Below are 23,658 nucleotides of genomic sequence, written 5' to 3'. Positions count from 1 at the left end.
ACAACGACGTGACACGACGCGAGCTGATTGCAGCAGCCCCGGTCGGGGAGGTAATTGATGGGAGGATTACTTTCTTGTTTAGGTTATGATAGGACAATTCGATGTTGATTTCGAGGAGCGATTCTTTTTTTCTAAAAGCGCGCGGAGGAACTATTTTTATTGGACATCGTCGCGAGCGAGTGATAAAACCTCCAACTGCGCGTCGCAAGCGGCTTCAGCGAGTGCATTCATACGCCGCTCGAGTGGCTGCATTGAAGGCGAGCGTGGAAACGAATTTTATCGCTTCGATGGTACTTGCTCTGATAGAGTGTAAAATGGCGGTCTGAGTACTCGCGTTAGTCTCTTTAATCCGTCATCGGAGCGATCGTTCAACGAACTTGGTTTTGAAAATTTAATTGGCAATGTAGTCTTTGTAAAATCTTACCTGGAGGCATCAATGAAGTATATTATAAGCGATGCTATGCTAAGGATGAAAACTAGCACCACCTGTAACATAGAAATAACAATTCATTATTATACGCACATATTTTAATATTTTGAATTCGAACGCGAAATTCACTTTGCATATTTTACAGGCGAAATTGAAAATGGCTGCGATTTGCTGTAGCCGTCGTTGCGCAGCGACAACAATTTCCAGGACAGCATACCAGCAAGAGCGACACACGTCGACGCGAATATATTTCAAAAATACCCGCTGCGCGAACGCGATAAAAAATCCCATCTCATTTTGCAAACGCCTACGCCAGCAGGCTTATCAGTTTGTTCGAGTACACTTTCGAAAAATTCCCCCCAAAACTCGACCGAAGCTATAAACTTTTTTCAATAGGTGCTCCTAAGCGCCGTGAAACCATCGCGTAACTATATAACGTCTGACGTACGACGGCGTAAATTTGATGATACAGCAACAAAGCTCGAGCTTAACGAGCCGCCCATATACACGTGCGAGACGCAGTTTAACCGCTTCGCCAATATTGACAGGCTGCGTCGTTTTTCGTCATCTAATAGAACTTTCTCATCTGCGCGGCAGCCGATCCCTTCGAGCTTACTATACACTCGGGCCGAAGTCACGTAAACTCGCTCGCGCGACAACGACGACGACGTGCTGACGAGGCAACAACAACAGCGCGGCATAATCGGCTCGCGTATAATGAAACTCTCGTTGATGTTTACCCGACGCTAAGCTTGGCTAATTAGCCATTGGAATTACAAATTCAAGATGAAAATGGGGTGATTAGTGCGTGGAAAGTGAATTATGAAAGAAAGTATGCGCGAGGAGACCGGCGCAGCTCTGTGTATAGAAATTGACTGCTTTTCCTCTTTCCCTCGTATAATAAAGTCCTTTTATCCTGGGGAAGGGGCATAGTTGCGTCTTACAAGAGCTTTGAATGAGCTTCGAGGGCTTTTGTTGGCTTCCTGAGTTGTACTTCGCGTCTTGCCGTATATAAGATGTTGAAATTTAATCTTCGGACCGAAGTTGGAACTAATTGACACAACTAATTGAGGGTTCAAGTTTGCCGACAATAAAGCCAACGATTCTCTTCTATGCGCTTTTAATTCGGACAACAATATTTTGCAACCGATTTGCTTCAGCCGCGTCATCCGCAGTGTGACGTATTATCTAATTAAATCTGGCATACTTCACGCGCTGACTGGACACGAATTATGAAAGGCATTCCTCTTCTCGGCTGTAGGCATAATTTTTCATCGTCCTCCATCAGATTCGCGCTCAGGAGGTGACAATATAGAAACGAGGAAGATCTACGACGGGCTGGAGGCGTCGAGCACAGGATTGATGCATTGTCATCGTTCCAGCGCGCGGAAATACATCCTTTTCGTTCGCAATATGCAAGCGCGAGAGCGCCTACGTGAAACTGGCAATAATTTTTTTAAGACAGGAAAAAAAGTCGTATTTTCGCTCTCCCATTCGACGCTGATAATCTTTCGCCCTTCGTCGCAGCGTTTTTATCCCCGTGAGACTCAAACGGAATCTCGCCTTTTGAGCTCGTCAGCGCTCTTTCGGTCTGCGTGAAGAGCGAACGAGCCCTTCTGTCAGGGGAAAATGGGGGGATTAATCTTGCAGCGCTGCTGCTCGGGGAACGTTCCGCGTGCACAGGTGTCTGAGAAATTTTACAGTTCGAAATTCTAAAAAAATCTTTAATCGAATTCACCGCGCACTGAAAGGATCCGAGAAAGGAGAGCACAGAGATAACTCGAAACAAATCTATTTTCGGACGCACATTACCGTCACGTGATTTTTATCAGCTGCAAGGTTGCGAGAGTATCCTTTCGCCGAGGTTGCCAGGCTCTTAAACCTCATCCTTATCTCGCCTCTTCCGGCCGATTATCATCTCTGGCCGCGAGAGTTATGCGGTTCTCGCGTGCCGCGCCGCTCTCGAAAAGTCGCGACTTCGCCAGCTGTGCAACGCAAGAATAGATACACCGTATACCAGCTGAATTATATACTTTTGTCCAGGGCCTGATACAGCTATACGGTTTCCTCCTTATGAGAACTGCGCAGTCGACAGGGTAAAAGCAAGCGCCGAGGTCACGCCCGCGGCTGAATTTAGCGCCCTTTTGATTTACGAGATCACGCGGCGAAGATGTTTTTAATTTCCGTTGATGATTCCGGGGCGATATAGCGAAACGATTCATAAAATGCTCGGCTATCTCCGCAGCAGCTGAACCGGACTAGCGCGGATCGGCCCCGACCTCGGCCTTTTGCGGGCGCGATTTCACAAGCTGCTTCACTGGCACTTATAACGCCGCAGCGTCGTCCCCTGTGTAGTATCATCATCGCATCCCGGCGAAAGCGGCGACACAGCTATAGGCGTTATACCGCGTGCGGGCGATATTCTTGGCAGAGCACGAACGCGCCTCGGCTCCTCGTGAGAATGACGACGGCTATTAATAGGCGGCGCGCAAAAATAGACGCAGAGCCGCATACACACGCGTGATGCTCTCGTGTGCGTATGTAACGGCTGAGACACGCCACTCGAGGTCGCGAACGCTCTCTGCGCCGAGAGGGCTTTCGGTATGTCGATGCGGGTGATTTGGTTTTTTCGAAGGGTTCCATCGATCGCCGTATACTCGCACGGCTCACCGGAGATTATGTATTTTTACGACGCGAACTTTGCGCGCAGGTTTCGCGTTACACGGCGCCGAAGGTCAAGTTTCCGGCTTTGCTCAATGGGACACTACTCGGCAGCATCAATTTAGCTGGCTCTATCATCGAAATTTAATAGACAACGACGACGTTTTCGAGCGGGGTATAATTCGAGTTAGTGCTCGTAAAAGCTCGAGCGATGTTTGTTTATTCGACACGTTTTGAAGCAAGATCCGCGAATTAAAGCGTGTACGTTAAGAAGACTACACTTGTAGCAACACATGCCTCGCCATTAGCGAACAACAATCGCGATCCGCACCTGAAAACAAATCATCCGCCGCGATGAAAAGCGCAGCGGGCCGCAAAACAAAAACACCGAGAGTCACGAGGCGCAAGCGCTCAAGGCACATCGAGGCAAAGCGCGGCTATTATAGAGAGACTCATTATTTTTAACCGAGCGCTCTCGTAAGGGCGCGCGCGCGCGCGCGTACGTCCGTCCGAAAGCAGATGATGATGCACCTGCGCGGCTTCGATCGACGGTTCAGGGTCAGGGCTGTGCGCGCTGCGGAGAGCGAGAGAAAGAGAGATCGAGAGACAAAGATCGCGCGAAGAGGGGGAGAGGAAGAAAAACGCGTATGCCACTGAACTCAGGGCTACGCCGAGCGAGCCGAGCAGCGATCGATTCGTCGGCGCGCATTATGCGGCTCAACGGACTCGGTCTCGATCTACTTAAGCGCGCGACAGGGGAGGAAGACTTTGTTTCGTAAGATACTATAGGGGAGGCATATTACGCAAGAGGCTCCGCATGGATGCGCTATAAAGCTGCGCGGTAATAAGCGTGGATTAAGAAATTACCCGCAGTGGTCGGCTGCGTACGTTTATCCGAAAGTTACATTTTTTTAATGTACCGCCGTAATTGCACGGTCCGTTGGTTTACTTTGCGCTCAAAGCAAGAGAGAGGGAAAAATTGACTTTGCGCGCTAAAGGCTCTTAATTGCAAGTTTTACGAGTGTCTTTTGAAGTTTACGATTATTCACGTGCAGCGCGAGAGTATAAGCGCACGCGACTGTATACCGAGAATGAAGGCGTGCTGCACGGAAAGAAATTGCATGTCCTACGGCAGGAAAGACGACGACGCCTTTTTTACGATGATTAAAAGAAACCGGCGCTCCGTGAAATGAGCTCGAAAAATCAATGCCCTCTATAGCTGCACGCGCTCTGCGCACCAAAGAGAGCACGGGAACTCATGAATTTTCCAGTCGCGAAACTCAATAACGAACGACGGAATCTCTCTGTGTTCCCGCTGACCGCGGAGCGAGGAAGGCAATCTGCTTGTTCGAGATAAAATCGACAGTCCGAGTTTTTCCCTCTCTCTGGCGGTTCAAACGCTGGACAAACACGGGCCCTCCACCGGTATAGCTTCCCTCGAACCGTCGCGCGTCGCTTGGTTACACCCGAGCTCCCGTCTCGAGTTTCCCCGGTTGAGCGAAAAGTTTGCCTCAGCTCCAACTTTACGGCTTGACGCTGAAATCTGACGCACTTAAACGTGGGAGATCAGAAATTTCCTGGCGTCCAGACCTCGTAGAAAATTTACGAGAGGAAAGACCAGCTATTCCGACGTAATAGTAGCTGTGGCTAGGCAAACAATAAATCCGCAGACTCCTCGGCTGACAAAATCGCTGCAAAGAGCCCGCGATGTAAAACGAGAGCAATACCCGGAGTACAAGCTCACGAGTGCCCGGCATTCTGTCCCCATGAATCCTCGAGAAATCCCAAAAGCTCACGGCTGCAGCAGAGGGCGCGCGCTTTCGTGAAATCCCGCATCCATATAGAAACGAGAGAGATAGTGAGAGAGAGAGATAGAGTCGCGTAAATAAATAAAGGGACATGTTTTATTCACGTGCGGCGGCGAAGCTGTCAGATCGATTTCGCGCGACGAACGACCCTGTTCAGCGCGGACGGAGTTGCGATCTCCTACGGACGATCGGACGCGAGTATTTAGCGAGGAGTCGGTCGATCCCTTCGGGCACGAAATTGGAAGAGCCGTCCGCAAGATAAGGGCGAGTCTTGTTTAATCTGGGAAACGAGGAAGAAGCGGACGCGCCGAGGGTCGTAGGATTTACGAGCCGGTAAATTGCCAGAAGTTATATATATATATATAAGTCGAGTATATGGCCACGTTATTATAGATATTTGCGGGGGTACGTATAACGATATCTCCTCTTTTGGGCGTCGACGACGTCGGCGCATGCATCAGGAAGGAGGCTCCCGTTGTATCTCAGAAAGGAAAACTCGTTCGCGAAATGGAATATGGAATAGAGCGTGGGCGCATATACGTGTCTACTGCTTTATAAAAAATTCCGTTTCATTGTTTCATCGCTCGCTCGGTAGTTCTCGTCGCCGCGTGCGCGATACCTACGCCGGAGATGTACACTCAACAATGCACCGAATCGCAAAGCGAGGGAGCAGCCGACGCGGAGTTTCAAATATGCGTCTGAACAAGCGGAAATTCCTACAGCACTTCGAAATTCTTTGCCTCGTGTAGACGTGTATATATACTCTTTGAACAGCTTCGAGCGAGAGCCTGCGAATTCTCCAGAATGGCGGAACTTATTCGCGAATGAATCCTCGCGCTCGTGAGCCCGCGCCCGTTGATATCGATTTTTTTGTTTCGCTCTCGCGCTTCTCGGATTCCCGCGGAATTGCAAAAAAGTAGCCGAGCATTTTTCGATTTGCCGCGCGCGCGGCGGCAAAAAAGTACTTTGACGGTTGAAATTCGAAATTCCGCTGTCCTCGCTGATGTCGTGTGTGTGCCTGTTATACAGGAGTAGGGCGATGTTAAATTTACAGCTAAGCCCCGATGTCGATTTCAAGTGGAACATAACCTCATCTTGTGTAATGCCCCCTGCTATGTAATTCCACTTCTTTTCGGTCTATAAGGCAGGTTTAAGCTATATAATGACACGCGAGGACGCCGCGCGCGTAATCTCATTTGAATAAACTGCGCGACTTAGTTGCACTTATTTATTATCGTCGCGATGTGTATAGCGACTAGCGCCGTGTTAGTTTTTCGCAACTCTTAACTTACACTTTCTGTATAATATGGTCGCGAAGGATCAAGAGTATCGATTCGAGTTGTGTACACTCGTCGCAAACCGCCATCAATTTTAAATGGCCTCTGGCATCCACGTCTCCGGACATCCCTCGCGCATGTAATCGTAGAAAGTCGGGAGTTCCAAGGGAAAGAGTTTCGCGAAGATAATGAGCGCATACTTTCGTTACAATAGGGAAACGTTTAGGTCGCATGCGCCGACGTCGCCGCCGTAGAGCTCTGCCGTAGCCCCCATGTGGGTCACTGGGTTATCGCCTCCATTCGTCCTCTCCCACGTCTCCGCGCGCGAGTGGGGAGGGGCTGCCGCCGCCGCCGCCGCCGTCGCTGCATGCAGACTCGTCGCGCGCGGATAAGGAACGCGGACTAGTGGCGCTCTTTCGCGATTGATTGCCTTTGACCCTCCGAGTCTGCGAGCAGCGGACGTTTTCAGACGTAGAGAACGGCTGCCGTTCAATTTTTCGAGCTATCCAAGAGGTGCACCGCTGAACCGGGAATCTCCGAAGTAGATAGGCTCCGAGCATGGTCAGACGCGGTGCGTTACGAATCCGCGTTCGGCTGATGCCACGTCAGCGCGCGGTGAAACCGAAGTCTGCTCTCATCTTGCGCGCATCGATCGGCAGTCCCTCGCGCCGACTGCTAATTCAGCCGAGAAAATTAAGGGATCCCCGTATCCTTTTTATCGACGCTCCATATACTCTCTCATCTCGAGTCTCCCCCGCGGCAACTAAGCGCAAACATTCCGGGCAGGAGGAGAAGGAAGATGGGAAGGAGCGGAGATAGAGCGAGAGAGAGAGAGAGAGAGAGAGAGAGAGAGAGAGAGAGAGAGAGGCTCTATACTCGCCCGGGACGAGGACTCTGCGGAATTGATCGACGCGGGGCAGCGGATATATCCCTCGATATTGCGCGCCGGGAGAGGGATAATACGGACTCGGAATTCGCATGCGGCGCGGGGCGAGCCCTGTGCCATTGTTGCGGGGCTGTGTGTCTTGGCCGGCGCTGCAGCTGCAGCCCTATTGTTGCCAGCTGCGTTCGCAGCGGCAGATACTGCCTGCTGCAGCTGTGCCGTGTGGACTGTAGAGGCGGCAGTCAGTTTTGCGCGTGTATATAGCAAAGCTCGCTCGCAGCGCGCATGCGTGGATCGTTAGTCGGATCGACTGCCGCTCATCTACTCGCTGCTGCGCGACGCTTGTTTTGAAAGATTGCTGTTGCTCGAGCTTCCGAGGGCTTCAACTTCGGTTGTTTAGTGCGGCTGCTTTTTACGGCGCGCAAACACTATGTGAACTACTTGCAGCAGGGCTAAGAACAAGGAAAGCGCGTACATTGATCGCCTCTGAAAGTTTGATGCTCCGTTGCACTTTGGCAGAGGCCGAGACGGTCACGTCCGTTGGCGCACCGAGACTACACTGCCTTTGTTTACGAGTTGGGCAGTACGTGAAATAAAGATTGAATGGGAAACGGACATTCGCAGGCGGTGCAAGATTACGAGAAAGAGAGAGAGAGAGAGAGAGAGAGAGAGCTCAGGGGAAAGGTAAATCAATATCGATGCTCGCTCCGTGTGAATTACAATTTGCCGATATTTTCACTCGTGACCTTTACCTCGCTCGTGCTCCGACGCGGACCAACCGATATCCCGTCTATTTTCGTTTCTGTAAAAAGTTTCTAGAGCACCGCGCGAACGAGGCGCATGTTGACGAAAATAAAAACAGATGGATTTAGCTCTCTGGTATCGATGCAACGATGTAGGTGAAGACCGGCTCCGTCTCCCTCTTCTCCTCGTTTTTGTACGAATTTAGCAAAATTAGCGCTGATTTCGAGGTCGTGAATCGGAGGCTTTCTTATTGGTTGAATTGCTCGTATACCTTTTTTTTCGCTTCGTCATTGCACAGTAGCATCCAAATAAATAATTACGAAGGTGGTATAGTGATACGTAAATAAGTTATAAACCGGCTTGCATAATGTATGCAAACTGCATAGTTTCCAGCTAGTTCTTTTCAAATATGCCTGAGATCTATTCTTGTAGTCGAACATCAACACTGTATTGTAATAAAACAAATAATGTCTGGATTAATCTTGAAAAAACTCGGTCAATCATCGCAATTAAAAACTCGAAAATTGAATCGAGAGAGCAGCTCATATAAGGAACTTTGGAAAGTGCACTCAGTGCAAATATACGCAAAGCCCACTGGCCGCGAGAGGTGCGTTTATAAACGCGAAAAAGACGATGAAAATGAAAAGTACGCAGAGCTAGGGCAACTTGCGCGAAGCAATAAACGGCTCACCTCTCTCCATGCCGTCGCGCCTTGCACCGGCGAGCGCGAGGGTAAACACGGTTACGGGATGATGGCTTTATAAGTATTTCGAGGGGATTTTTTCACTTTACCAAGGGGCCAAAAAGTCCGGTATAGTTGGAAAAAGTTTTTTACGCTCGGCCGTTCTTTCTTGAGTGTTTCGTCGGAGATTACGAAGTTTTTTTTTCATTTCAGCTACTTTTTGGACGGACTAATTAAATCCACGGCGGCTATGCAGCCTCTCGACGCAGGAAATCGCAGAATAATATGCAATTGATAGCAGAGCCGTGTAATTCGCGTGACAATAGAGCGCAGAGAAACTATAGTGTCGGTTAAATATCGACAAAGCCCCCCCCCCCCCCCGAGAGCGTAAAGCGATGCGCGTAATAAAACGTTCAGCAGCCGCGCTACGAAAACACACTCGACTCGACTCGGCCCGAACCGATGCCGCAAGCTGCTGCACAACTCGTAAAAACGCGTCGAGCACGCGAGAAGTAAACTGCGCGCGATCGTAAGCCGGTTAATGGGGCGAATTTAACAATCGCAATCACCTTACTAATCGGCCATCGCGCGCGCCTGCGGCGGCGTAATAATACACGAACCGTTTACTATATACTTATGCATAGTTCTATATACAAGCGGGGGCTTTGTTTGTTTTCCTATGCTGCCGCCGATGCGGTAGACTCCGCTTCGCCGTTGTATTATGAAAGCTGAATATTTTCGAGGGAAGTAAACGGGTCGTTTTACGGCGAGAGATGGCCGGGGGAAGAGCGTGTTTTTAGAAGTTAAAAGGAAGATTTCTGAAGTGCTGCGCCCTTTTTTTCGGAGCGTATCTCTTCGCAAACTGCCGATCTTTTGTTCGCTTTCTCGCAAGACGTTCTTCTTCCGGCTGTATATGGAGCGTTGCTGAATCCGTAAGAAAAAAAAAATAAACTCCTCGGATCCTAATCGACTCCTTAATAGCTCAACTCCGGCGTCAGATATAACGCCACAAGCGCGACGAGGAGAAAAACGTCGGCTCGACAAGAAAAGCAAGCGTCGCGGCGTACAAATCGACTTATGCGCCGTAAGCGAAAAAAGCTAGCGGATCGAAACGCTTCGACGATCCTGTCGTACAATCCGGAGAACAAGGAGAGCAAAAAGATCCATTCGCGTGCGAGCGACATCGGACCAGTGTATGGGTAAGTCCAACGCAGAGGAAAGTCAACAGACAAATCACGAGAGCTCGGAAGAAGGGGGAAGCTGCTTCGCGCTGGAGAAGAAAAAGCTGAGTCGCCGAAGAGTCCGGTCGGGAGACCCTCCTCTCGTCGTTGACGTGTGCGAGTTCGTGTACGTGCGCGCGCGCGGAGGACGGCGGCGGCGGCGAAGAGATACATAAAACGTGGCGCCAGCTAGAGCGAGAGAGAGAGAGAGAGAGAGAGAGAGAGAGAGAGAGAGAGAGAGAGAGAGAGGCAGAGTTGTTAGTCAAGAGGGTGGATCGCCCTCGGGGGGCAGCAACGCTCGCGCGCGGTACGATGAACTTCCGTGTCCCGAAAGTCGGCCCCTCCGCTTGTTTTTTCCGTCTCTCTTTTTCCCCTCTTTTCCAGCCGCTCTTTGTCTCTGCGTGTTCGCGGCTGTTACGACGCGCGCGTGTATGAGTGTGTGTGTGTGTGTGGGGGCGATGTTGACCGTTTCCAAAGAATATTGCTGAGCGCGATTTATAGGTACGGGCGACGTTGATGAAGCACGACCGGTCGCGCTTATTATTGTCCGCCTACTGGAAAATAGACCCGACTGCCGCTGTGTACACTCGATAGGTTATTTTCGGGGGCGCGCGCTAGAAGTAAACCGGACCGACGAGTAGGAGTGTTCCCAGCTCTTAGAGAGAGAGAGAGAGAGAGAGAGAGAGAGAGAGAGAGAGAGAGAGAGAGAGAGAGAGAGAGAGAGAGAGAGAGAGAGAGAGAGCGACGACGGAAAAGGCAAGTTTCTGCGAGGCCTCGACGTTATTAAATTTATTGACAAAAACAAACTTCACTCTTATCTCGCAACAAATCAGCTGGAAAGGCGCGGAGAAGAGCCTGCCGTAAATTTTCGCGCGAACGACGCAAAGAAAGTTAATTCTCTGAAAATCTCTTAAGAGCTTTCTCTTTCTCCCCCTCGCAAAACTTTCTTATCGCGTGTTGTTTTTCCTTTATCCTCTCGACTGCTCGCGACCAATGATACCCTCGACTCTTCCCCTCGCACGTAAACTTCTAATTCGCCCAGTTCTCGCCAGCCATCTTCGGAGGAATGACGCTTTATACAATTAAGCCGCCAAGGATCTTTCGCGAGTCGGTAAACCGATCACGTGCGCTGCAGAAAAAAATAATCGAAACGACAAAGTGAGCGCGAAGTATATCGCTGCACAGGACACGAGGCGGAAGAGGGCGTCAGTCGCGCGATCGGCGAGGATTAACGGAAAGAGTCCTTGGCACGGTGGAAATTCGTGTCAGTTGGACAACTGCGCCTATAACGCTTTAACTTCGAATGGGAAGAAGGTGAACGCGATTATCGTCTCTTCCTCCCGCAGTCACACAGTCGCACAGACATGACAAATCCGTTACATTCTTGGAAACGGATACTGGCCGCGCGCCAAGGGTCTGCTAACGACTTTTCTTCCGAATATGATCTACGCCCTTGATTCTCCTGTGAGCTCTCTTATTTTCTCTCTTTCTCTCTCTCTCTCTCTCTCTCTCTCTCTCGGTTGCCTCTGTCGCGGCTTTTTAACTTCTATTTCTCCCGACAGTCGCTCGCGCGCTGGCTTTCTCGGCCATTTTAGCGGCGCATCGCGTTGACTCCCGCGCGCGTCCCGAGTGCCAATTACCGAGTGCAGATGCGACGCCGCGCGCACTTCTCGCCCGACACTTTGAGAACCGAGAGACGCATTTATTCTTATCAAATCGCCGGAGCTAGTGCACTTTCGAGCATTCAAATGGCGTTGACGATTTTATAACTATAGCGTATAATTCCCCAGGCCAACACGCAATTTCCGGGCGACAGTGGAGTTAACACCCCGAGAACAGCCGGGCGAACAAAGTGCGAGAAACTGCCAAGTTCCGCGCAACTTTTCCAGTAAAACAGAATTACGCGGGGCAGCCCGGCTGCGCAGCGCTCCCTCGAGAGCTACTTCGTCGTTTTTCGTAGGCACGCAAAAATGTCTCTCGACTACTATACACGATACAGCCAGCGCTCTCTTAACTTAATAACGGCATAAACGAGAATTAGCTTCCTTATCTGCGGCCCCTCGCAGCTCTTCCATCTCTGCTTTATGGGCCGCGCGTACATATATCCTTATACAGTCGGCGAAATTCACTGCAGCCAGGCCGCCCGAGGCCGTGTAATTGCCCAGCCGACGAGTCTAATTTATATAACGCGCTTCGGAGAAAATCTAGGTTGTTCGACGTTTCCGTAAAATACTGCGCGGCTCTCCTTAAAATAACAGATTTACGACTTGCGGGCCGGGGAGTCGACACGGTTTATTAAAACCGCTCTGCCGTGACCGGCCGAAAGAATTATCTCGTCGCGGTTCGTCGACTATGTACCGACGCCTTGTTTCCGCGCGCGACGACGTGTCTATAAAAGAAGCTCGCGAGTATCAATACATGCATCGGCAAGCCGCATCCTGCGCGAGAGGAAAGGTCAAGCATCAATATTCACGCGCGGCTCTGCGAATCGTCTCATCCGGTATTCCGCATCTCTCATCGCGCGATGCACGTGAGGGAGATCGACCTAGTGGCGCTCCAGAAGTGGCCCGGCCGCCTGCACTTTTTCGCCTTAAATCTTTGAAAGGGCCGCGCGGGACGCCCCGGCGAGCTCGAAATAAAGGCGACCGAGACACACACATACTGCAAGAGAGAAGAAAAACACAGCCAGAGCCAAGGCACGTCGCCCGGCATATCGTTAAAGATTTAAGCCTGATCGATGCCGGCCGCCGCGCAGACATACACACTCCAGGTATACGTACACGTGAATATTCGGCTATTATGTAGGTCGATACAGCTGGATACGCCGGGTAAAAATGTCCGCGATTCGAATTCCAAGCGTTATTGTATACACGTACACGTGATCGTCGGTTTTGCGGCTCTCGGCATATTATCGCTCTGATATATTCTCACGCTCGCAGCGGCGCCGAAAGGGTGTCCATATCGATTTCACTCTCCGAAAGCCAGCGCGCCGCAGGGCTATTTAATAAATTCGCTTTCGCCAATTTTTCCTCAGCCCCTACATCCTATCCTTTTTTTCGCGCCCGAGCGATGTTCGATAATTAGTTTTCAAGATCGCTGCGGAGGAAAAATGTTTAATCTCCTCCGGGCGAGCTTATATTATCAGGACTTTCATACAGCGAGTGTACAGTCGTTCTGCGGAAAGCGATGCAAAAACTTCGATAACCGATGCAACCCGTCCGCGCTTTCATATATTAAAAAGTCCGCGCGCGCCGCACACAAACATCCCGATATCTTCATCCCGATATAATATACGTCCTCAGCAATTGTCCGCCTCGCGGCGAGTGAAAGTTGAAAAGGTCGAGGAAGTATACGAGCGAGCGGGTAATTACCCGAAAGAGCGTCTTCTCTACTCCTCACCCCTTCCCTTCTGCTCAGCCACGCGAACCGGTATAATTACTGTCCGCCTAATTATGGGCACTTGCGAACGCGGCCTAATCTCTGCTCGTACATATCCATTCGACACGGCTTATTTTCGAAACACACGGCCGATTTATTGGCTGATGTTTTATCGACAGAATATTCGACTTGTAGCAACTAGCGAGGCTGCGTACGATAGTGTTAAGTCCTATTCATCCTGCGCAGCTGATTGAATGAACCGTCAGCCATTCAGCGGTCCTGTCAAACAAAGCAAACGCGACGAGATCAATCACTCGAGTCGTAAATCGGCCGCGAAATCGATGAGCCCGAACGTCAGCTCTATACACGTTTATATAATTGCTTCAGGAAAATGGCGCGCGCAAAGCTTATGCACTCTCGCAATCTATAGGCCAAGTGAACGTTTATACTCGAGTACGATAAGCGGATTCTACGCGAACGCACGCGGCGCTCGTCGCGACCTGCTCTACGACATGATTCGCCGCCTTCAAAGGATGCAGCGCTGCGAGTGGAAAGCTTATTGGCCGAAGGTATTTTTATTTCGAAAAAGGTCGAAAGCTCGAGAAAGATGATAGCGTTCAATGGCATCCGAGAGCGCTATACACGTTATCCCATCGGGCGTCGACGCGAAAGTGGTAATGGACCCGCTATGGCCAGGCAGCGACGACGCAACTCCACTGCGCAGCCAGCTCGCACAGGTCCGCATCACGCGCAATCGCGAAAATATAGACACGCACTCGCTGCTACTGCTGCTGCGGGTATTTCTCCTCTCCCTCTCTTTCACCTTACCCCACCTCAACGCGCGGTCTTTCTCTCCCTATGTGCTGGGGCCGGAGAAGTGGCATTGTGAAGATGAGTGTACGTGTGTGTGTGTTCGCCGAGAGATAAAGGCAGCGCGCGACGCTGCTGCTGAATGGGGGTATCGAACGTTTCATTAAGCTTTTGCCGAGGCGTGGAAAATGTACTTTTCATGTCGTTCCAGTGGATTTTTCATTCGCGCGCCGACGACAACACAGGCCATTGTTTCATTCGCGATCGGAGATTAGTTTGCGAATAGAGCATATGGCGTTTGCCGTAAGAGATGCCACGAATGTGAATGGCGATGCTTTCCATGCGCGCTGTGCACTTGTGCATTCACGCGAACGAGCAGCAATGCGCGGCGGCCACTACAGGACAATGGGCTGCGAAAGACACAACGCGCGCTTGCAGCCGGCTCTTTTTCGCCGACGCGCCGACACGTTTTACGTTTTATCTCGCACTTCGTACGGCAGCGTTTTATAAGAGAAACGCCGGTATTCTCGGCATGTCCCGTAACGAGATGCTATGTGCCAATAGCCGATATCTCATAACGGTATGGCGTTATAGCGGCAATATTACCCCCGCAGTCGAGGCTGCAGTGCGGCATTGGAAGAGACGACAGCGACGACTATACCCGTATTAGGATGAAAATCCGAGCGCCAATTCGCGGTCTAGGCTAGTGAACGGGACAAAGGAGGTGGCATCGGAGCAGCCACAGAAATAGAGGTGGGTGTGCGAATCGATATATAAGTGACGAGAGCACATAGGAGAGGGTCGCGTTTATTTCTGTTGATTTTCGAGCTACGCCGAGTTAAATATTCGAATCGATGCGAAATTAAGATTCAAAGCCAATCCGTCCGTTGGCCACTTACTGCCGAATCTCGCCGGCCTGCACACATCCGAGTAGCGGCCGTCACATGATTTCCGAATAGACGATTTGTGAAATTGGCCAGAGGCGTCGCGCACTAATCGCAAGCCGCGACGGCCGCCAAACCGAGGCGAGTAAGCCGCACCGCCAGCAACGCCGCGATACGTAAGTGATCGGACGTGTTGCATCAGATTATTTACCTTTCATTACACCTCCAATCAGTTAGCGAGCCTCGCGGTTATAACTTCCCGTCTCTCTCGCGACTCGCGCGCACAGCTGTCTTCCTGGGTCGCACACGTATAGCGCAGAGAGAAACGCGTCCGACAGATGCGTCCCCGCTCTCGTGTTCTCTGGGGAAATTCAATTCCAGCAGCGCAGCCTCGAGAGCTCGCCATTTCAGTGCGCTGCGGAGGACGTAATCCGTGCTCCGATGCAGAGGGAAATATAGACGCACGTATTTCTTTGCGCCCGGCAAGTTGATGAATCTCGCTTAATGAGATGAGAGCTGGCGCCGATGAAAAAGCCGCGTCAGCGGCGACGGTCCGCGATGCATGATCAGCCGCTAATTACGACTTCATTAGGCCGATCGCGCCGCGCGCGAGATGGAAAGGATATGCGGGACGACGACGTGTGCGGATATATAGGACGTGCATACGCGGCCTCGAAAGTAGGTTGTCTGCGTGCGAGTATATAATGGAGAGAGCTGGTCTGACGCGCGGCTAACGAAATTTGGAGCAGCTCGTGACGCGATTGCGATCTCGTTTGTTCGAGGGATTCTCGCCTCTTTTAAACTCCTATACCGCGTGAGGGAGATGGCCAGAAATTCGACGTGTTAATTTTTTGCGCTGGATGTATAAATACGCTTTGCGAAACGCACGCCCAGCGTTTATAGAGTATAACGACGGACAGCAGCCGATGTGTGTGTGCACTTTTTGAAATATCGATCGAGCGATGCTCGCGGTATAATTAATATCAGTTATCGATTCGGTCGACCTTAATACTCGCGCGCACAAATTTATTCGCCGCGATGGAGGCTGCGTCCGAACGAATGTGTCAAGCGGGTAGAAAGTACGAAAAACACAAGTCGAGCTTGAAGCCAGTACAAGTTTTCTCATCGCACCGGCGATGCCGAGAGAGGAGCTCGTTCGCGGGTAATCTCGCGACGGCGTCGCGCGAACGCGTGTATAATTAGTTATTTTCGAGCGCTCGCGCGGGCCTTGCTGCGAGAGGCTCAAGGGGACAAAAGACGCACTAGTGCAACGTCGTCCGGATTTAGGTATCTCAAGCGCGCATAAACAGAATCGTTATTACCGCACGGCGCAGTGCTTCTCTTATTCTCTCTCCATCTCTCTTGTCGAAGGAGAAAAGTACGGTGCGAGAGGGGGAGGAAGCGCGAGATTTATTAGAAAATTGACCTTTGACATTTCGCGCAGCAGCAGCTGCAGCTGACTTGCCAAACGAGACTCGATGCGCGTTTCCTGGCCGAGAGCCGAGTATGCATTCGATTCCGTTTGACATTCGATATTTACAACGATCCTTTCAGCTAGATGGGAGAGAATATTTAAATAAAGAAGCCGTTCTGTAAAATCGTCCCAGCGAAACGCCCGCAGAGAGGCTGGCTATGCAATCTCGCCGAATCGTATATACCAGAGAGGCTGTATACACGCCGCAGTGGTGTCGCAGAGGGAGAACGAGCTCTCAAAAGTGGGCCGAGTGGCCTGATAAATATTTATGTTTGTCCCGCTGTCGGTGCAGCAGCGAGGAAACAAGAAACAAGGGTGCGCGCGGACTTCTTTTTTTAAAGCGCGGGTCCTCTTAATTATACCTGCGAGCGTTTAAATTCGACAAACTGCGATGAACGTAAAGATCGGCGACGACGACAGATGCCGCGTGAAAATTCCGAACCTAATTTCGCAGCGTGCCAGAGCAGAAAAAGTCGGGAGGGGGGTGGGGGTGGAAAAAGCGAGGGCGGCGACAACAGGGCAAGTCTGACCTAATTAGCCGATAAACAGAGACGCGACGGCAGCTGCCACTCGGACGTCCGCGGATCGACATTCGTCGCGCAAATCCTGATGCGCGTCAGCGTACGCACCAGGATTTCGAAATTAAGGCGTCAGTCAAGCTCAGGTTTCCGGGGTACAGCGCTGAAGAACCGAAGGAAGATCGCAAATCCCGTCACCTGCGCCCGCGCGCGGTATAATTATACAATTCGATAAGCCGGCTGCCCGTCCGACGGCGTTAACTTACTTATACTGCAGCGAGCGAGCGAGAGAAAGAACGACACAGACGAGTGCGCTGGCGGGGTTTCTCTCGAAGCTGGTAATTCGCGCGGACCGATCGAGGATTAAGGCTTTATGCTACATACACGAGCTGCAGCAGCGGAAAAGGCGCAGCGAATGGGGAATAGTCGTTCAGAGTCGATTTTGCCCTCTCTTCCTCGCGAGAGCGTCGCGCGCGTTCGCGCTGTTTTTGAATGGAATAAAAGCGCAAGGGAGAGTTGGAGCGCGTGTGAAAGGCCCGCGGAGAAAAACTTGCGTTATTCAACCAGATGAATGCCACCGCGGCGCCTTTACTGCGTCCTTTCTCTCGTTGTTCTGCTTTTTTTTTTATTTTTTGTTTAATGATGAATGAAATACGGTGTATGCCGGCCAAGCGCGGTGGAACTGGGTCATAACATAAAAAAAATAGCCAATAAAGAGAGCTCGCGCGCGAGCGAGCTAAAAAATTATTTACAAGCTCTCTCTCTCTCTCACTCTTCGCGCGCGCGCGCGCGCGTGCATGAGAAGAGGGAAAGAGAGCCGCACAAGCTTTGTCTGCCATGATGATTACTTTGATAAATATTGCTTCTCGCTTTTCCTGCGCGCTGAAAGAGTTCCGAACGCGGTATCCAATCTCTTTTCAATCTTTTCGTTCGCTTTTCCCGATGTTTCAAGGGATAATTAAGAAGACGATTAAATTGATTAAATTAAATTCAGCCGTCAAAAATGTAACCTGGCATAAGATAGAGCAAAAAATTCGAAACCGCTCTCGGTGCAATCCAATCGCCGCGGTTATGCTCCGAGGGTGATTTGAATAAAACTCTTGGTGCATGTGTGTGTGTGTGTGTAGGTGAATGGCGAGAGCTGTCGGAGTGCTACTCGAAGACGCATATATTACACGCTTGAGAGTTATGTATTGGGCGTGTATCTGCGAGGGAGAAAACGCGGACGAGCGTCTTTTTCCAAGGGGGAGAAAACTGCTTTGAAATTGGATGGGGCATGTCAGCAGAATTATAGAAGTGTAGTTGGAAGTATTTAATAACTGTGATAAGCGCAAGAAGGGCAGAAATTGAATGCTTGCGTGCACAGGCGATTACAGGGTGCAACCGAAAACTGGCTAGCACATGACCTCATGCATAAGCCGATGTGTTATCGGTATTGATTGTGGATTAGAGGACCCCGAATTTCCGGTCTTTCGTAATATCGCGATTGCGACATTGTAATTACGCGATACTCGCCTTTCGAGGGGGATTCTTTGCCGTTCAATATTTATGAGATGTAATGAGATTTTATTCGAGGCGATGACAAATATAGAAATAATAAGTTGGGAAAAGCAAGTATATCCGCGTAGCGTCGTTTGTCATTCGTCTATGTGTAATCGTACTTAAATCCAGCTATTCGTATGTATTCCGACCATCGATCAAATTCTATTTGTATCCCTTTTATTCACACGCTATCAATCTTTCACTTCTAGTATCGACGTAAACACGTATACAAACGGTGACTGATATCCGCGTCACGGCTAATTTACAACTTTCACGGGTTCATATATATCGCGCGTTACGAACACACGGTGTACTACATAGTTCGGGTACAACAATCGCGAGCGTTTCAAGCTCGGTAATTTCACCGACGATTCGGCGCTCGTCGAGCCGCGAAATGCCGAGCGCGTAAGAAATCTCGGAGTTTCACAGGTCGGATGAAAAAAAAAACGCAAGAAGAAGCGTCATCGTAGAAAAGATCCGCACATAAAAGCCAGAGCGTATAGCAGCAGCAGCAGCAGCAGCAACGGAAAGTGGTCGTAGGGGACGAGGGCGTGTAACAAACGGCTACGCACGCGTAGGGTGCAGGGCTCCCCGGCGACGACGATCTTCTCTCCCTCTCTGTCTCACGGAGGAGGGGGTGCGCCCCGAGTAAGAGAGAGAAAGATAGAGACGCGCCCTCTCCTTCGAGCACGCACTGCGTAGAAGCCAGTAGCGCCCCTCGCTCCCGCTCTCGGAGTCACTAGGTCCGAGTGGGAAACTGGGTCAGCCGCCGCGTTCTCTCGACTCTCACTCGGCGTGTGTCGAAAACTTGCGGCTGCAACGCGCACGCGTCGCTCCTCTCTCCTCGCGCAACATCTATATACGTGTATAGATCCGTGTGGATCAGCGCGATATCTTCCGAGTAGCCGAAATTGCCGATGACTCGTGCGGCTTTTTTCTCATTTTTGCCCCGGCGGGGCATGCATTCCAGCGCTGATGCGCACAATGGATGTGCCACCGCCGCCGCCGCCGCTTGATTCGCTCTGAGCCGAGCCAAGGCTGCCGCTGATTTGTAGGTCGCGATACGTGTATCACATAAGAGCGAAGTAGAGGAACATGCGGGATGCGATTTTGATGAAAGTCGAGCTTCTGCGTCGAGTGCTGCGCGCGAGAACTCATCGATTGCGCAATGGCGGTCGCTAAGGTCGAAAAAAAAAACGGATCGAGTAAAATCAAAACATCGGCGAGCAGCAGCAGCCTTAAATGACGCATCAGCTGTACAGCTCCGCACTCGCGCGACAGCGACGCCTCGGAGCAGGTAGGCGGCCGCCTTGACCCTATAAATACATCGTTTCGAAAACGTTGTGTACCGTCGCTCAAGTGCTGCGCGATCAGCGAAATCGAAAGCATGCGAGGAGCTTTAATAATCAAGTGCCCATCCACACTCTGAAAGCTCGGTGCTTGCATGTACTTCTATCTTTCTCTCTCATTCTCTCTCAGCCCTTCTGCGTCTTCGCGATCGAACAGCGCTACCGTGTCGAGGCTTATCACGCGACACGCCGATGCGTTGTGTGGGTAGCTGGTCGCGAAGGTGAAGATGCGTGTGAACAACCGTCTCACCGTCGTCACCAACGACTCGCGTGTATTGATTTTTGCTTTTGGAGTATGCAGCTGCTTCGAGCTTGACGATTCGTTAAATTAATCGACTCAACTCATATCGAACGGACCGACGAAAGATATTTTACGCTATTTTTGCATTTGATCGATAAATTCACTGCTCGCAGATTCTCGCCGATCTTTAAGCTCGCTCATTAAGTTTTCCCTCTGTCTAGCGGTATACCGTGGCTTTCCTTTGTCAACGTTATCGTCCGCGAACGCAATTCGATCTCACGTCGCGAAGTAAACACAGATAAGTGTATAAATCGACTCGCCGCGTGAAACCTCTCCGATGGACTACCGCGAAGTAAAATAAGCAGAAACACACGGACCGCTCGGTGGGTCGCGCTCAAGCAATAACAAACAGCGCGATTAAAGCGTCCGCTGAATCGAGAAGCCCATTTGTCTAAATTTAATCACCCTGAGTGCCGTGCTCTCGCGCGCGTGAAAAACAAATCGATTATCAGCGGGGCGTCTATAACGATCTCACTATACGCCTGGAGAGTCGAATAAATATTTGCGCGCGCGACTCGAGAGAAATCGTCGTTATTGCGTTCTGAATTAAAAATTCGAACGTCTCTCGCTCTCTGGCGAGCTCCGCGACCCAGAAATAATTGGCTGCCGCTGAAGCTTCGTGGATTTCGTGAAGCGAGCGAGCGTGTGTGTGTGTGTGTATATTTAAGCGAGGCGCGCGCAGACCGGATTAGCCGCCGCGCGACGCGACCGCGGAAGAGCTTTCGGAGTAGCTGCTTGCGGGAGGCGAGCGCGAGAGCGCGCGACACGAGGAGGAAGCGGTTTTGCGGGTTATGAGCTGTTTACGTTCGGCCGCAACGACTACGAACGCGCGCGCGCGACGGATATTTACGTAAGTGCGCGTGGCGATCGCCGTTCGTCATTGATCCGCGATCGGCCTTGATCAGGGTCGTTGGCTGTCGGCCATGCGGCTTGCGAACAGCGAGAGGAAAAGAGACATGTGCGGGTGGTACTCACGAGGATGCGTCCAGTGGTGGTCTGTCCGGATATGAGCTCGCCCGCCCAATCCTTGGCCTCGGTCATGAAGGTCCCCTCGAAGTCCTTGCCCTGGCGGGCGGCCTTCTGCTCCTTCTGCTTGGGGTCATTGGGCGCGAACTCGGGCTCCTTGCGGCAGCAGATGATCTCGAACGCCCGGTAGATCAGCACAAAGAGCAGGCCCGCGAGGAAGGTGAAGATGCTCGAGAGGATGAAGCACCACCACTTCCTCACCTTGAGGCAGTCGTCCACCGGGGGCTGCTCGCTCGTGTCCTCGCACGTCATCCTGGCGCAGCCGAGGCAGCTCCTTCTCCACCACCTCCTCTTCCGGCTTCTTCTTCTTCTTCTTCTTCTTCCTCCTCACGTGGTCGCGCCGCCACGACGGGGACGGCAACGACGACGCCGGCAAAGTCGATCTCGCTATCGATATCACCTTCTCCTCTCCTGGCTCCTCCGCCTCCTCCGCCGCTTCCTCGAAAAAGTAGTAGTGGTAGTGGCCGGCGGCGCCGACCACGGCAGCCGGCAGAGCAGCTCCCGATGATGACGCGGCCGCTACCGCTGTCGCCGCTGCCGCCGCTGCTCCCGCTGCTGCTGCTGCTCCTCCTGCTGCGACCGCCGCCCCCGGGTCGCACATTCACCGTCGCTGGCGCGCACCGCTAGAGTCTCTCTGATGCTTGCTGCCGCCCCACCTGCTGCTGCTGCTGCTGCCGTTCGCGCTGCCGCCACCGCCGCTTTTTTTGCCGCTGCTGGGGCCGCGTCCACTGCTGCTGCTGCTGCTCCCGGCACTGCCACTTCTGCTCAGGTGCTTGCTGCTCTTCATGCGCTTCATAATTAACAAGGATTCGGGCACCCGCGCGCACTGTGTCGGAGCTTCGACGACGACGAGGACGACGAGAACAGCGATAACGATAACGATAACAACAACAACAACAACAACAACAACGATAACGGCGACGACGACACTTCACTGCGCGACGCTGACTCCAGATTTGCTTTGTTTTCGTCGACGGAAGAGGAAGGAAGGGGGCCTGCTACCACTGCGGCAGCCACACTTTCCGTGCTCTCCGTAGCACGCTGACCTATTCCCACGTAGGTACACGGGGAGCGGAGAGAGAGAGAAGAGATTCTCTCTCTCTCTCCCACCCGCCGCCGCTGCCGCTACTGCGCTCACGGCCTGTACGCGCGCGCACTGAAACACACACGGGCGACAAGGATATACATGGACTGCGGAATCGCAACACTCGCGCACTGACGAGGACCAAGACGGGGACGACGCAGCACCGAGAAGCGCTGGCTCCCTCGCGAGCGAGTCTATGATGCTCTGCACCTCCGAGCTGCTGCTGGTCAGAGTTGGTATATTGCGGCTGCTGGCACCACTCGCGAATACGAGCTACGAGCGACTGGCCGCTCGCTCGCGTCTGCGGGCCTGGCTAGCTGCTCCGCACACACACGCTCGCACGGGCATCTCCGCGGTCGGCGCGCACTCACGCAGCCACGCACGCACACACCGAGCCGTGTTTGTCAATTTTTCCGAGCCGCGAGAAATCGCTGGGTCCGAGTGTGCTTCTCCCTTCTCCGCAAGCTCGTCGCTGCCGCTGCTTTGGTCGAGTCCGTGCTGGCTCGAGCTTCCGCACGGAGGCTCGCTCGCTCTCTCTCTCTCTCTCTCTCTCTCTCTCTCTCTCTCTCTCTCTCTCACTCTCTCTCTCTCGCGCTACTGTGCAGCCGTGATGCCGGGGGAGAGGGGTACCGTGGCACGCAGCAGTAGAGTACGTCTGCAGCCGAGCTCGGCTCTAGCACACACGGAGCCGCGAGCCGCCGCCGCCGCTGCTGCTGTGGCGCGCCGCGGCGCTGGTGCGCGCGCGCGCGGTCGCTCCGCGGCAATCAATACGCAACAATGGACCGGGACCAATAAGCTCGCCGCGAGCTTTTCCTGACGTAGACGCGGCCGAGCGCGCAAGCCCGAGCTCTCCGTCTCTCTTTCGCTCTCTCGCGCCCGCTATTTCCGTCTCGCTCGCACGAGCGAGGGTATAAAATGTATACGCGTATTTTCATACGGCTCTTTCTCTGTCGCTCTCTCGCTCTTAATATAAATATACGTATATAGCTCCTTTGACCTCTCTCGCTCACTTTCGCCTCTAGGCTCTCCTACGCTGCATGCTCGCAGAAGCGCGCGCGCGCGCTCCGAGGATGAGCTTGCGGGGCTGCGTTCGAGCGGCGCGCTCTCAAAATCAATGCCGGAGCCGCGGCGCGCAGCGTGAAAGGGGCATCGCTCTATTTCCGTCTTTCTCTAGCTCTCTTTCGACTCCGCGCGCGGATATGGCTCCGATGCTTTCACGACAGAACGCGGCCACGTCTGCGCTCGCGAGCGGGGGCTGTTCCATAGGTGCGCGTGCACCGGCCCAAGTGCGCTCGCCCCCGGCATGGGGTGAAGCCCCCCGCCCACCCCTTCTCCTTTCTTCCGCGGATGCCTGCAGCGGATTACATCGCTGATGCTGGGGCGCGTGTGAGCACGCGATTTCGGACGAGGGAGACTACCCCCAGGGGGCTCGCCGAGCTTGCGACAACGCACCGGGATACGCACGGTGCTGATGGACGCTGGCTGTGCGCTATCGAGAAGCTCCATAAATCGACCGATCCAGCTGGGAATCGAGCGGTTTAGTCGAGGTTACTTCTGTTTCACTAAGATGGCGAACGCTGGAGGATA

The 23,658-nt window shown here is 52.3% G+C and overlaps 1 protein-coding gene across 14 annotated transcripts in view; it reads right to left on the bottom strand.

The window, feature by feature from the left end:
- Nucleotides 1-22,750, bottom strand: part of Slo (slowpoke) — a 92,139-nt gene extending 69,389 nt beyond the window's left edge. For 9 of the 14 annotated variants that reach the window (XM_031931614.2, XM_031931613.2, XM_031931611.2 and 6 more), the window contains exons 1-2: nucleotides 20,937-22,750; nucleotides 425-486 (exon numbers count right to left, since the gene is read on the bottom strand). In XM_031931614.2, the coding sequence (XP_031787474.1) occupies nucleotides 425-486; nucleotides 20,937-21,239 (365 nt within the window). In that variant the 5' untranslated portion in view covers nucleotides 21,240-22,750. The remainder of the gene's footprint in view (nucleotides 1-424; nucleotides 487-20,936) is intronic. The other 5 variants (XM_032600059.1, XM_032600060.1, XM_032600062.1 and 2 more) reach the window with 3 other exon arrangements.
- Nucleotides 22,751-23,658: the final 908 nt, after the last annotated feature.

Source organism: Nasonia vitripennis, chromosome 5 (assembly GCF_009193385.2).
Source record: "Nasonia vitripennis strain AsymCx chromosome 5, Nvit_psr_1.1, whole genome shotgun sequence".
Classification (NCBI taxonomy): Eukaryota; Metazoa; Arthropoda; class Insecta; order Hymenoptera; family Pteromalidae; genus Nasonia; species Nasonia vitripennis.
This window is presented reverse-complemented; position numbering and strand designations above follow the sequence as displayed.